This window comes from Clytia hemisphaerica, unplaced genomic scaffold, assembly GCF_902728285.1.
Source record: "Clytia hemisphaerica strain Z4C2 unplaced genomic scaffold, Clytia hemisphaerica genome assembly, whole genome shotgun sequence".
NCBI lineage: Eukaryota > Metazoa > Cnidaria > Hydrozoa > Leptothecata > Clytiidae > Clytia > Clytia hemisphaerica.
Window position 1 is genome coordinate 908,041 of NW_027103721.1, and position 12,692 is coordinate 920,732.

At 36.6% G+C, this 12,692-nt stretch overlaps 1 protein-coding gene across 1 annotated transcript; it reads right to left on the bottom strand.

Annotated features, from left to right (window-relative positions):
• Window positions 1–406: 406 nt before the first annotated feature.
• Window positions 407–12,144, bottom strand: LOC136804338 (cleavage and polyadenylation specificity factor subunit 3-like). The gene is made up of 4 exons (XM_067061048.1): window positions 11,865–12,144; window positions 10,184–10,262; window positions 6,250–6,926; window positions 407–1,840 (listed from the first exon to the last, which is right to left on the bottom strand). The coding sequence occupies exons 1-4, from the start codon at window positions 12,103–12,105 to the stop codon at window positions 798–800; spliced, it is 2,040 nt and encodes a 679-aa protein (XP_066917149.1). The 5' UTR covers window positions 12,106–12,144; the 3' UTR covers window positions 407–797.
• Window positions 12,145–12,692: the final 548 nt, after the last annotated feature.

A 12,692-nucleotide genomic window follows, 5' to 3' on the forward strand; every position in this document is an offset into this window, starting at 1 on the left:
TTCCACAAAACTTAAAATTTTCGGTTGTTCGCATTAATAAGTTCCGCATTTCCCCTAAAATATTGCCGATTTTGGAGCTGTAAACCCTAAATATTCATTTTTCGGACTCCAGGGCATAAATTTTTTAAGCACTTGCATTGCCATATTTGACATTATTCTGTAACTTTAATAAGCGCCCAAACTAGTTGCTACCCGCTCCTCCCCTACATTTCTAAGCTAAATGTTATCAGCCATATAATTAGCATTAATCTATTCCGCAAAACTTAAATTTTTGAGGATCGCTCGCATTAATTTGTTCCGCATTAATTTATTCTCCTAAGGTGTATAGCACCATGTCTTTATCATGGTACTCATGGAGTAAAGACTAACTTGTGTCAAAAAAAAGAAGCTTAGAAACTAGCTAAAATGAGTTGAAAAGGTTGAAGTATTTTTTAATAAAAACAAAACGTATATTCATTTACACCGATTAAAAAAAAAACTTGTGTATTCATGTAAAAAATGATACAAAAAAGTTTTAAGAAGGTTCTTACCGACCAACTTGATCAATAAATGATCTTCCCGATGATTACGCAAACTTTCAAAATCTGAAGTGTCTATTATCGGGGGTCTTAGGGGTTTTTCCCATAGGTAAAAATCTCAAATCTCACCACAAGAGTTTTGCAAAGCTGAAATAAATGTTCAATGAATGTTCAAATTGGCGTGTCTTGAACGGAATCGACCGAACCATAACAATATCTCCTGTATTATCCACGTACTCCATCAACGGCATCTCTCAACATCAACAACAACAGCCACGTCTAGGCGGTTAAAGGTGTCATCGCCATGTTTAAGTTATTGACAACTGCAGATACCAAGTTCCTCAGATGCTCATCAGTGCAGTCAACCGACAGCGTCTCCAAATCAATAATGGCGAGCGTGCCATCCACATCAACAGTCACAATATCACCTTGTTCACTTTCGATCACGTTTTTCTCGCCGTATTTACTGTTCAACAGTTTCAGTAAATGTTGTTGATAGTTCAAGTTGGTGTTATTCAACGATTTGACTTGAGATGGATGATTTTCGACTTCGAGGACGATGACCACTACAGCGTCGGCAAACATATCGTTGGTAGGGTTTGAAGCCCATTCTAAGACAACAGCGTTTCGTTCTTGGAAGATTGAAATGATACCGTCGAACAGTCGTATGGCTGGTTTACCCTGATGCAAGAATGTTTCCACTTTACCGCTAAAGTTTTTCAATGCTGTTGTCAATTGCGTGAATGAAGCGTGATAATCGATGATTTGGCGTTGCTTGATCGAACTGATTGCCAACTCGGTGTAGTTAGGGAGGTCCGATGGTGCCATCACATGATAATTGAATCCTCTCTTCAGTAACACTCCTGACACAGGTTTCCCATGTGAAGGTTTCCCTGACGCCAAGCTACCGATCACTTTCGCCATTTTCTCACCACGGAAGTGTAGTTTGACGGATTGGCAATTCTTGGGATTGTAAACTTGCATGTTGGTGATTCCTCGGTCTTCGAAATCGCGCAGTAAAGCAGCTTTTAGACGGCCCATTTCATTGGCTTCACCGTGATTCAACACAATGTGTGGCGGACGCAGAATGTTGATGAAATCACTGACTTGCTCGTAATCGACGTGAGCGGAAAACGAGATATAGTTAATGGACATGTTCCGCTTCATGCGTTGCCCGTTAATTGCGGTCACCTCTTCCGGTTCAGACATCAGGTCCTTGGCGAGCGTGCCTTCGACGCAGTAACCGGCTATGATGACACCGTTTCGAGGGTCAGTGCACCAGGTCTCAAAGAGTTCCCTCGATAGACCACTCTGCATCATACCTAGAAAGAAGGGTGAGGTGTTTAAATGTGATGATCATATGATGCCGATAGTCAGCCTGGTCATAACAAGGTCTTTCTTCTGAGACGAAAAATGGATTTTACACAGTAAATTATGACGTTTAGTGAGTTTTGATAAATTATGCTGGAATTTGAAAGGAAAGTATCTTTATATATTTCCGTCTCCGACGGAACAGCTTAAAACGCTGGATAATAGAACAAAAAGGGGTCTGAGTCCAGAATAGCAACCAACCCATGACCAGAGCTTTTCTAGATTAGAAATAGTAATTAAACAACCTCTTAAATTTGTATGAATAACAACTGATAACTCAATTGTTTTCTAAATAAGGAGAATGTCCGAAGTCGTTTTTTGGCGTTGTTTGAAAAGACCATGGACATACTTACCTATCCAAAGTACTTATCAAATTAAAAACAAAAAGGAAGGGTTTAGTATGTTCGTGACAACGAGCTTGTGTTGTATAAACATCCATAGTGAAATTTGATTCGACTGTGGTGTAAAATGGTCTTATAAAATGACAAAATGAAAAATACTATGTACGTTTTATCTAAAACAAGAAGGAGGCGAATGGAGACAGAAGGAGAAATTAAAACATTTTAATAAGAATGGAATGTAAGAAGCTCATTCTTTTGGTGTTCGCCGTTAGCACTTTTGTTTTGTTGGCAGCTTCTGTAGGCGGCGATGACTGGTTTATAACTTATGGATATCGGCTTGGTTTGTGGAGATATTGTAAGAAAAATACCGAAGTTTGCACCACGAGGGAATGGGGAGATATTCCAAGCAGATTTCACACAATCCGTGCTTTCGCAATCATTTCCGTTGCATTGGCTGGTATCGGCACCCTCGTCTCGCTTATTCGCTTATTTAAAGATATGAATGGCAAGGCTGTCACTGCTTTGTTTTTAGGCGCTGGTTTTTGTATGTTGGTAGCGGTTGCAATCTATAGTGACGATGGCTGGGAAATTGTTGCAACGGACAATAATAGTTGGGGATGGTGTTTTATCTTAGGATGGGTTGGAACAATCTTCGCTTTCTTTCTAAGTGCTCTTGCAACTTATCTCAAGTCAAGTAATTAATGAACGAAAAATCAGCGAAAAATAGCTTTAGCTAAAATGAACTTAACATGTTTCATTATTATACTTCAATTTTACTTTACATATATTGTCTTGTAGATCATTTATTCTAGTTTATCAAGTTCTGATGGAAAATTATTATATATACTTCTTCTTTCAGTCTGCGCCACAATTAGTTTTATGGCGTGAGATACTAGCCAATTCGTTCTGCCTAGCCAGGGTGCAGTATGCAGTGCTGACAAGTCCTAATAATAGTATGCACATGCAGCTCTGCCATCCAACCTCCTGAAAGAAGATAGTTGGACAGATATTCTATGAATTTCTTCACATATGTAAACTCTAAATAAAGATTAAAGAAACAGATTATTTACTTTTCAAAGTTTCATGCTTTACCGATTACCATTTGATTTGAAATGAGTTTTTGCGGTCAGATTCGGCAAGGCTCAAACTCAAAACTGTTTTTTATAGTATGTGACACGAACAAATAGTACAACACTAAACGTTCCTAACCTCCTGCAAAAGGACCACCAGATCATACCGCCAGAAAGAAGGAACCCAAAATAAGCTAACAAAATGAACAATAATGATTAATAAATGAAAAAAAAACTAACTACAGAGGATAATTGACATAACAAAAATCACTCACAACTGTGCCATTGGCGGGCCTTTGTTCTATACCATTGAGTTACGGGTCCATACCATGAGTATGACTACCTTTTTAACATAAGTTGCTACAGTTATGAAGTAGCCGATTTTCAATAGAATTTAGCATAAACCGCCCTTTGTGGGCTTTTTTGCCAAAAAAGTACCTTAAGGGAATTTATTTTGGCGGGAACTAATTTTAGCGAATTTGGCGAATTTGGCGAAATTAGACAAAATTCGCCAAAATTAGTTCCCGCCAAAATTAAATATTTTGCTTACTCGCCAAAATAAGTTCTCGCCAAAATTAAATTTGTTGGTATTTTGCCTAAATAACTTCTTGAGTTACAAATAAGGCAAAATAGACGCCAAATTAGTTCCCGCCAAAATTAAAAACATTCAGGATTTTACCGCTGTCGTCAAAGTTAGTTCCCGCCAAAATAAGTTCCCTTAAGGTAATAAAGCATTAAAGGCTTTAAACTCGATTAATTTAACCCCAGGTGTATTTTTCAAAAACTTGACGACCCCTACATTAGTTAACTCCGTGGTTTCAGGCTTCATTATTAGACCAATGGGATTTCAGTTAGGCTATTGCAACAACCGAGGACACTTGATAACGCAATAAATAATATATTTGAATATAAAGTTCTATTTTTCCAGTAATAAGATGTTATAATTCCTCACAACAATTTTCAGCTGTTGTAAATTGCATAAGATGGAATATTGATGGTGGTTTAGTTTTCTCCACGCCAGCTGGTAGTTTGTTGAATACTTCACTTTAACACATATGCAATATTACATATGTCGTCGGTTAGCGAGAAAGTGTTCGTATGAATCAATATTTTGAACGATCTTGTTCGATTCTGCTGTTGCACTATCCTTACCAATGATTTTTGGTGAATTTGGTGATTTGTCGAAAGGACGACCAACGTTCGAGCAACGGCGTTTGCTCAATGATTCTACGACGTGTTCACTTTCTCCATTAACAATTTCCGACAGTTTTCTTTTCTTTGGATATTTTGATCCGATTGACCGATGGCTTTCTGGGGGTTGTGGATTGAAAAAACCGGGAGCAAGGAAACCGGGAGCAAGGAAACCTGTTTTGACGAGTTGATTATCACCAAAGAAGATGGCAACTTCATCTATGCCAGAACTGTTGGATTCGTCGGCTTTCTTTGGTGGCTTCTTGAAAACAATGGGTGGAGGTGGTGAATTAAGTTTAAAGAATTTTGATGGGCGAAAAAAGAGGTCCATTGGATCTTCGACATCGATTTCCATCGGTTTGTGTTCGGAAAGATCATTTGATGAGGCGATTTCATCGACTTCCATCAGGAAATCAACCATGACATTCAGATTGCGAGCGAATGGGTTAAATCCTGTTTGTCGAGGAATTGTTTGCTTTTTGAAGGTTTCAAATGGATTGAACCCAGTTGCCCGAGGAGAAACATCCAGCTCCATCGGCTCAGGTTGTAGAACATTCTTCACTGGAACCATCTTTTAAAGTTTTTGTGTACCGTCAAATTTATGAATTAATTGAGGTACTTTGTTTGTTGAATCTCCTTTCGAGATTCAATTCACTTTTTCTAACTTTTGTATTTCACTTAAATTTACTTTTCAATATTTCAAAACTAATTAGCCTTGAAAGAAAAATTATCCGCAATATCTTCTCAATGAAAATATTTTATGGGACTGATACTATTTTAGAAAGTTTAACGCATTTTATTTTTCACTTTTAATTTTTAAATTTGACGTCAAATAATTTCAAAATGACGCGACAAAATATGTTATGACAAAGTAGAAAAGTTCTGGATTATTTATTTGAAAATCGGATTTTTTAGCAATATTGAAATCTTCGAGCCAAAAATCTTCTACGATACATCTACTTTTGAAATGTGCCACACGGATTCGATTTCTGAAAAGATCCCTAGCAATTGCATTTTTTTGTTAAATTGCGCGCCAGATTTATGGATTTATCAGACAAATTATTAATCAACCTTTTCTCTTTTATTCCAAATGAGTAGCTGCGATTCCAAAGCCTTAAAATGGGGTAGACACAGGGGGGGGGGGGGTCGGTAGTAAAATCTCATCAGACATATATGAGTAGTAAAAGGATTTTTACGAATTTTTACATACCACCACCCAGGGAAGTTTTTGGGACAATTTGTCATGGAGACCACCTATTTTTTGGTTGCTTTTCGGGCTGATTTTACAAAAAAAGCTAAAAAATGATTATTTCTGTGACACATTTTTCGCTTAGTGCAAAAATTAATGTTTTGCCCTTAGAATTTAAAGCCTTTTTTATATTGACAAAAAATTTCGAGAATTTTTTGTTTGCAGCAAACAACTTTCCGAAAGAAAATTTTTTTCAAATTATAAAAATTTTGCAGATTTTTCAGAAAAGTCATCCAAAAAATTAAAAGAATTACAAAAATAGCTAAAATTTGCTAATTTTACCAGTTTTAACTACCCAGGCAGACCCAGGTAAAATTTTTTCAACATTTAACACATAGATACCACCCATTTTAGTATTTAACTACCCTGGGTAGTAAAATTTTGTTTCGATTTTTCGTCACACCACCACCGTAGTAAACGTCTTTATGTCTGACACTTTACTACCGACCCCCCCCCCCCCTGGTAGACATGAAGTATAGATATGAAAAATATCGAAACAGATTATTTACCTGGGCTTGCCATGACAACGGAGGGGCCAATATCATCAAACGAATCAATTCCTTTCAAATTAGAAATGTGTTTGAAAACGAACGGGTTTGAGATGGAGATTTGTCGCCGGATACGCTCGTTCATTGCACCGATAAAGGTTTGATAGACAGCCATACATTTCTTAGCTAACGAAGAAGCGTAATAAACTGGGACGTCTTGGAGTTCAGGATGTTGAGTCCAATACTCGTCCAAGATGAGCAACAGCTCTTGAGCACGACCCAACGCGAAGACAGGGATTAAACAACGACCACCACGATTGATAATGTTGTGAACAGAACTCGTGAAACGTTTCTCCCGCTGATCACGGCGCTCATGCACGTGCGTACCGTAAGTGGCTTCGCAAATCAAAACGTCAGGGCTGATGGACGGGATTTCGGCAGACATAAGATGACGATCTTCTTGACGCGAGAAATCACCAGTGTATAAAATATTCACACCCGCAATCTCGATCATGAACATGGCGGCGCCCAACACGTGACCTGCGTTATACGCCCAAAATTTGATACCGCCCACCTCTTTTTCTTGGTGAAAATGAATGGTTTCGATCTTGTCCATGCTCTTGTCTAAATCTTTCTCCGTGTACAACATTTGATCGGCTGACAGGTTACTGACTTTGATGTAATCCGCCAATAACCATCTGAAAAAAACAATAGAAAATCATGCTTTGAAATAATGGTTTACAATACACTCTTCTCGAAATCCATAAAATGATAACGAACCTCGTTCTGAAAGACTTGCTACTACGATATTTCAACATCGGCAGATATAATTAATGTTTGCAAGCGTTTGTGGTTTTGTATCAGTAGACTCTCTCTAATTCGAATGTCTATTATTTGAATCTTTCTGTAATTGAAACTAAACTATTTGTCCCCTCAGCTGGAAAGTGGTTCAATCTACTCTCTGTAATTTAATTCTTTCTCTAATTCGAATAAAATTTCTGGTCGATCGAATAAGAGAGAGTCAACTGTATGTGTAAATGTCGTTTGAAGTATTCTTTCATTTGAAAACGAGGCTTGTGTAATGCTGATGATTTATCTCGAGAAAGTGTATATCTTTGGATTTCGGTCCCAAATGTGTTCAGTACACTATACACAGGAAAGAAATTTGATGCTAAAGTTATGTAAACAGTACACAATAAACTTTCTTAAAATAAACAATAACATGATATTTCAGATTCGTGTTTTTTGTACAAACCGTGAAAAATGCATCATACACATGCTTGTCAAGTTGCTTTCTGTCTCTTGGCATACTTATTAGTAGTTTTCAACATGACCAAAAACTTGGTTAAAAATTTAGGGGGTGTATTAAGAATAGGAGATCTAATGAAGTAGTCTTGGAGTGCCTTTGGTAGCAATTACTAATAATCTTCTATTAGGTCCAAAATAGATAACTTTGCTATAAGAGAAGGAGATCAAATGAGGGATAATCTTGTAGTGAATCTAGTAACATTTTTAACATCTCCTATTAGATCCAAAAAAAGATAACAAAACGATGGATTCAGCTCAAAACGACCAGAGAAATTTAGCACATGGTGCTGAGGAGAGAAATTTAGCACATGGTGCTGAGGAGAGAAATTTGGCACATGGTGTTGAGCAAAGAAATTTAGCACATGGTGCTGAGGGAAGAACCGTTACACGGATAACTGACGACCATAGTGATATAATCGCCAAGCTTAAGGTAGATCATGCTAAAGAGATCCGACGATTGACATTTGAGAATCGTATAAAGCTTCTGGAATTGGTGAAGGAGACGTCAAAACAGGACAACGAGCAAAAAATGAAGATCTTGGAGCTCGAAAAAGAAAACCAGTCGTTAACTCACGAGATGGAGCTGATGCAATTGAAAGTTACTTATGAGCTTGAATGCAAGAAAGGTGGGACTGATCGTGAATTGGAGAAGAAACACAGGGAAATGGTTGCTAAAGAAAATGAATTCAAAATGAAAATCAAGGAGCTAGAAAGTAAAGAGAATTCGATCCGAACACAGGAGCTTGCGCAACAAGCTGAGTTGACCGAAATGAAAAACCAAATACTTAGCAAGGAAAATGAATTCAAACTCCAAATAAATGAGAAAAAGCAAGAAATGTTTACCAAGGAGGAAGAGTTTTTAAAGAAAATCGAGGATTTGGAAAACGCCAATAAAATAATGTTAGCTCAATTGGAGACTGAAAAAGAATTGACGATTCAAGGCACTTCGCCAAAAAAATAGAAATGATGGAAACAACAAAAGACAGGGATTTGACGAAAGATGGCAAACAGGGCATTGTACCAGAAGCAAATTTAGTGGACGAACCAGAAACGTTAGTTGACAACAGGGAAGACAAATTGATCTGGGGCATGGATAAATTTTTCCTTTTCCTTTTCGATTCTTATCAGAAATGGTATGAAGATATTTCCGGATTGTTGAAGAATGAAGCACAGGAATGTTTTACTCGCGGAACGAAAAAATATTTCTTCATTAAAAAGGAAACACCATCAAAGTTCAGCAATATCTATCTTCTTCTCAAAACAGAAAAGGCTAATTATAAGTATTAAGAACGCAAGAATTTTCTGGTGGTTACAGTAAGCGATCTTAGGCAACTCAAAGGTGAGAAATCGTTTTTGCTACACCCGAAACAAAAGTATGCAGAAGACGGCTTAGAAGGATGGCAGCATGGGGGAGTGAATGAGGAATATCATTTTGGTAAAATGAGGTCGGTTATCATTGTCCTCTGTTTTGATAACAAATTATTGGCGAAGCAGAACAGTGTTGTTTCTAAGCAGTTAAAAGTTTTCTTTTAAATTTTGTGAATTGTTTCATTTTCATTTTGGTATAAAATCTTTCAGTTAAGTATTGACATAACACTATGGTATTATGGAACACTAATATAACACTAAAAAGTTTTTTGCAATATTTTTCACTAAAATAATGGTATATTATTTACATTAACCTGCCAAAGCGAGTTTACAGTAGGTCGAGTTTATGTTTCTATTTTTCATTTAAGTTGAAACTAGTCCAATTTAATAAGGATATAACGTCAACCTGGTTGGGTTACACTTTTTTTATTATAAGGAACACGTTTATAAGGAACTCGAGGCTGAAAATGGTTCAAAAAATAAGGAATTGTTAAGGAACTGATCAGGCTGAGAATAAGTGGATTTGAAAATAATCTACCTTATTGGGACTAATTTGACCAAATTTTGATCTTTCAAGGGGCAAAAAGTTCAAAATTTCCTATGCAGTAAGGAACTTGATAAGGAACTTTGAGACTGAAATTCTCTGTAAAAATAAGGAACTCCAGGCTCAGAGCAAAGTTAAGGTTCCTTATAAAAAAAAAACGTGTATTCCTTTAACAAAAATACATTGATTGAAAATTGAAAACAACTGAAAAAACATATTTCAAGAATGTTGTTGATCGTCCTTCAAAAACCTGATACAGTTTGTTCGGAAGAAAGCAGAACACTCTGGAGCATTATCTGTATGAAGAAATTGTTGCCAACCCTTCTGAATTTTAATTTAATTTTTTCAAAAATCTTGGGAATTCATTTTATCTATTGATTGAGTAAATGAATTTCCATCTTAATTCAATATCCAAACACGGTGTGAAAATGATTATACAAAATCTGTCTTGCTCTTTACCAGACACGTCGTAGGCAAGAAATTAGACGTATTAAAGGTTAATAATACACAGGTTGCAAAATTAAAATCTGAAGACAAATCACGCTTTTACTCGAAATTTTTATGTGCTTGTTTATACGTGACATTTATTTCTGATTGGTTCGAATTTATTGACACTAATAAAGCTATCAGCTGTAAGTTGTAAAGCAATTTATATAATTTTGCAACCCGTGTATTAGTGATTTCGATGTGACAATTAGGCGTTTTTTTGTTCAATAAATGACTAGAAAAACAAACCTGTAAATGGCTTTGGTCGGGTGAGTCATGAAAACTCTTCCTTTGAAATGTGTCTTTTCCAAAAACCAAGGAAGACCACCTGTCAAAGAAGTAATTGGTAAAAGTCAATATTTAACAAAAGATCAACAAATGCAGTTATCTTCGGAAAATGGAAGTTAAAAATTGAATATTTTTCATTGTAGTTTTTGGGTATCCTAAAGGCTAATCTTTAGTTAGCAAAGACTCACAATTTAGATTCTAACCATGCCTGGTCGGCTGTAAAAGATTCTATTCCAAGATTCAATTTTTTTTTAATTAATAAAACTTGCTTTACTAATTTAAAAGTCCCCATGCAAAAACAACTTTTAATAAACTAAATTTTTATGGAAACAAACCTAGAACACAAAATTCGTTACCCAATAATGTTCACAATAATAAAAGATAAACAAGCTACATGCTGAATGGACCTACCTGAAGATTGATATAATAAGACAATTGAAAAATGAGAACAATAGTATGAAAATGCAGAATAATACGTGAACAACTCGAGAAATTCATGGAATCCGGCGATTCTTGGCTGTTCTAGCGATTTTTAGAAAGTTCCTGTACCAAAATCAGTTTCATTGAAAATTGAACCATGCTTAATCGTGGACATTCTTATAAATGATGTTTTTGTTTGAAAAAATCAAAGACATGAAACGAAAAAATCCAATGAAAATCTGCAAAAACGAAAATTTCCGGCTTTTTTGGCCGGAAAAAACATTTTCTCAAAAATCGAACTCGGTCATGTTTTGAGCATTGCGAATACACATCATTCTGCAAAAAATCAGAGAAAAATAAGGATGAAAATTCGAGAAAATGTCAAAAAAACCGGTTTTTTTTTTCCGGCATATTTCCGGCATTTTCGGCCGGAAAAAAATGTTTTTCGAAAATCGGGCCCCGTCACATTTTAGGTATTGTCATTTTGCATCAGTGTGCAAAATTTCATAAAAAAATATAAAGTACAGCTCGAGAAATTCAAGAAATACTGTCTTTCCGGCGAAAATAGGTTGTTCCGGCGAATTTTAGAAAGTTCCGGCTTCAAAAATCAATTTTATTGAAAATTGAAACATGCTTGATGGTGGGCATTGCTATTAATAATGTTTTTGAATGAAAAAAACAACCAATTATATGGAAAAAGTCCAATGAAAATCCAGAAAAACGGCGATTTCCGGCATATTTCCGGCATTTCCGGCCGGAAAAAAATTTTTCTCAAAAATCGGACTCGGCCAAGTTTTGGGCATTGCTAACACGCATCTTTGTGCAAAAAATCAGAAAAAACTAATGATGAAATCTTGAGAAAATGCCAAAAAACCGGGTTTTCCGGCATATTTCCGGCATTTTCGGCCGGAAATGATTTTTTTTCGAAAATCGGGCTCCGTCACATTTTGGCCATTGCCATTTTCCATCTTTGTGCAAAAAATCAGAAAAAACTAATGAGCCAATCTCGAAAAAAGCTGGTAACAGACGAACGAACGAACGAACGAACGAACGAACGAACGAACGAACGAACGAACGAACGAACGAACGAACGAACGAACGAACGAACGAACGAACAGACAGAGGTTAATTCATAGGACCTCCACCGGGGCACCCGGAGGTAGGTCCAAAAAAAGTGGTTCGAATAAGTCGAAAAGTTCGAAAAGTCCTTCAAAAGACTTACCACAATGGTCTAAATGGAAATGACTGATCAACAACAAATCAACTTCTTTGGGGTCAATCTCATCAATGAAGGGTAGTGAATCCAACCCAGTATACGCTGGATGAATACCAAGGTCCAAAAGAATCTTCTTCCCTTTGAATTCTAAGAAGATGCATGATCGCCCGACTTCTTGTCCGGCACCAAGAGGTGTGATTCTCAGCAAATCGCTGTCCTCGCCAGTCACTGTTATTTGTGCTGCCATTTTATAATTTATTGAATGCTTTTTTATTGATATAACTATGATTGACGTAGATTGAATTAATTTATTATTAAAGAGATAAAATACAAGCAGATCTTTTTTGTTCCGAACACTGAAATAAAAACAAAACAATTATTTTCAAAGTACTTTAAACACATTATGCAGTTTTGGGATCTGTTAGAATAAAACAAACTAGCCGGTACCCGGCGTCGCACGCCGGTTTAGCTGTTTGCTGAACGCATTTAATGTCATTTGGATGTTGGGAAGGTGGCTTAAACACGATGAAATCAAAATTAAAGGGAAGAATTCTCTTCAAAGTTTGACTCCATCCCTCCCGGGTGACGTATCTTTTAAACCATATTTTGAAAAAGATTTTTGTGGCAAAAGTGATCAGAAAGCATTCCCAAAATACACCATACCGGCGACCAGCGATGTCCGAGACGGCTCTGCAATTAGATTTTTTTTCTCGCTTCGCTCGCGTTATATTTGCCGTAGTTCTTGATGTTTAGGAAAACTTTGATGTCAAGATAAGCGGAGTGAATTAATAGACATGACACGAAATTCGTCGAAAAAAGGCAGCCCGGGGAGGG

Bases quoted from the DNA above. Each gene is read 5' to 3' on its own strand.
- LOC136804338 (XM_067061048.1), bottom strand. From the start codon at position 12,105: ATGGCAGCACAAATAACAGTGACTGGCGAGGACAGCGATTTGCTGAGA. The intron at 10,263-11,864 runs GTAAGTCTTTTG...CTTCTTTGACAG, and splicing joins TTTCCATTTAGACCATTGTG to GTGGTCTTCCTTGGTTTTTG. The intron at 1,841-6,249 runs GTAAATAATCTG...CCTTCTTTCTAG, and splicing joins CGTTGTCATGGCAAGCCCAG to GTATGATGCAGAGTGGTCTA.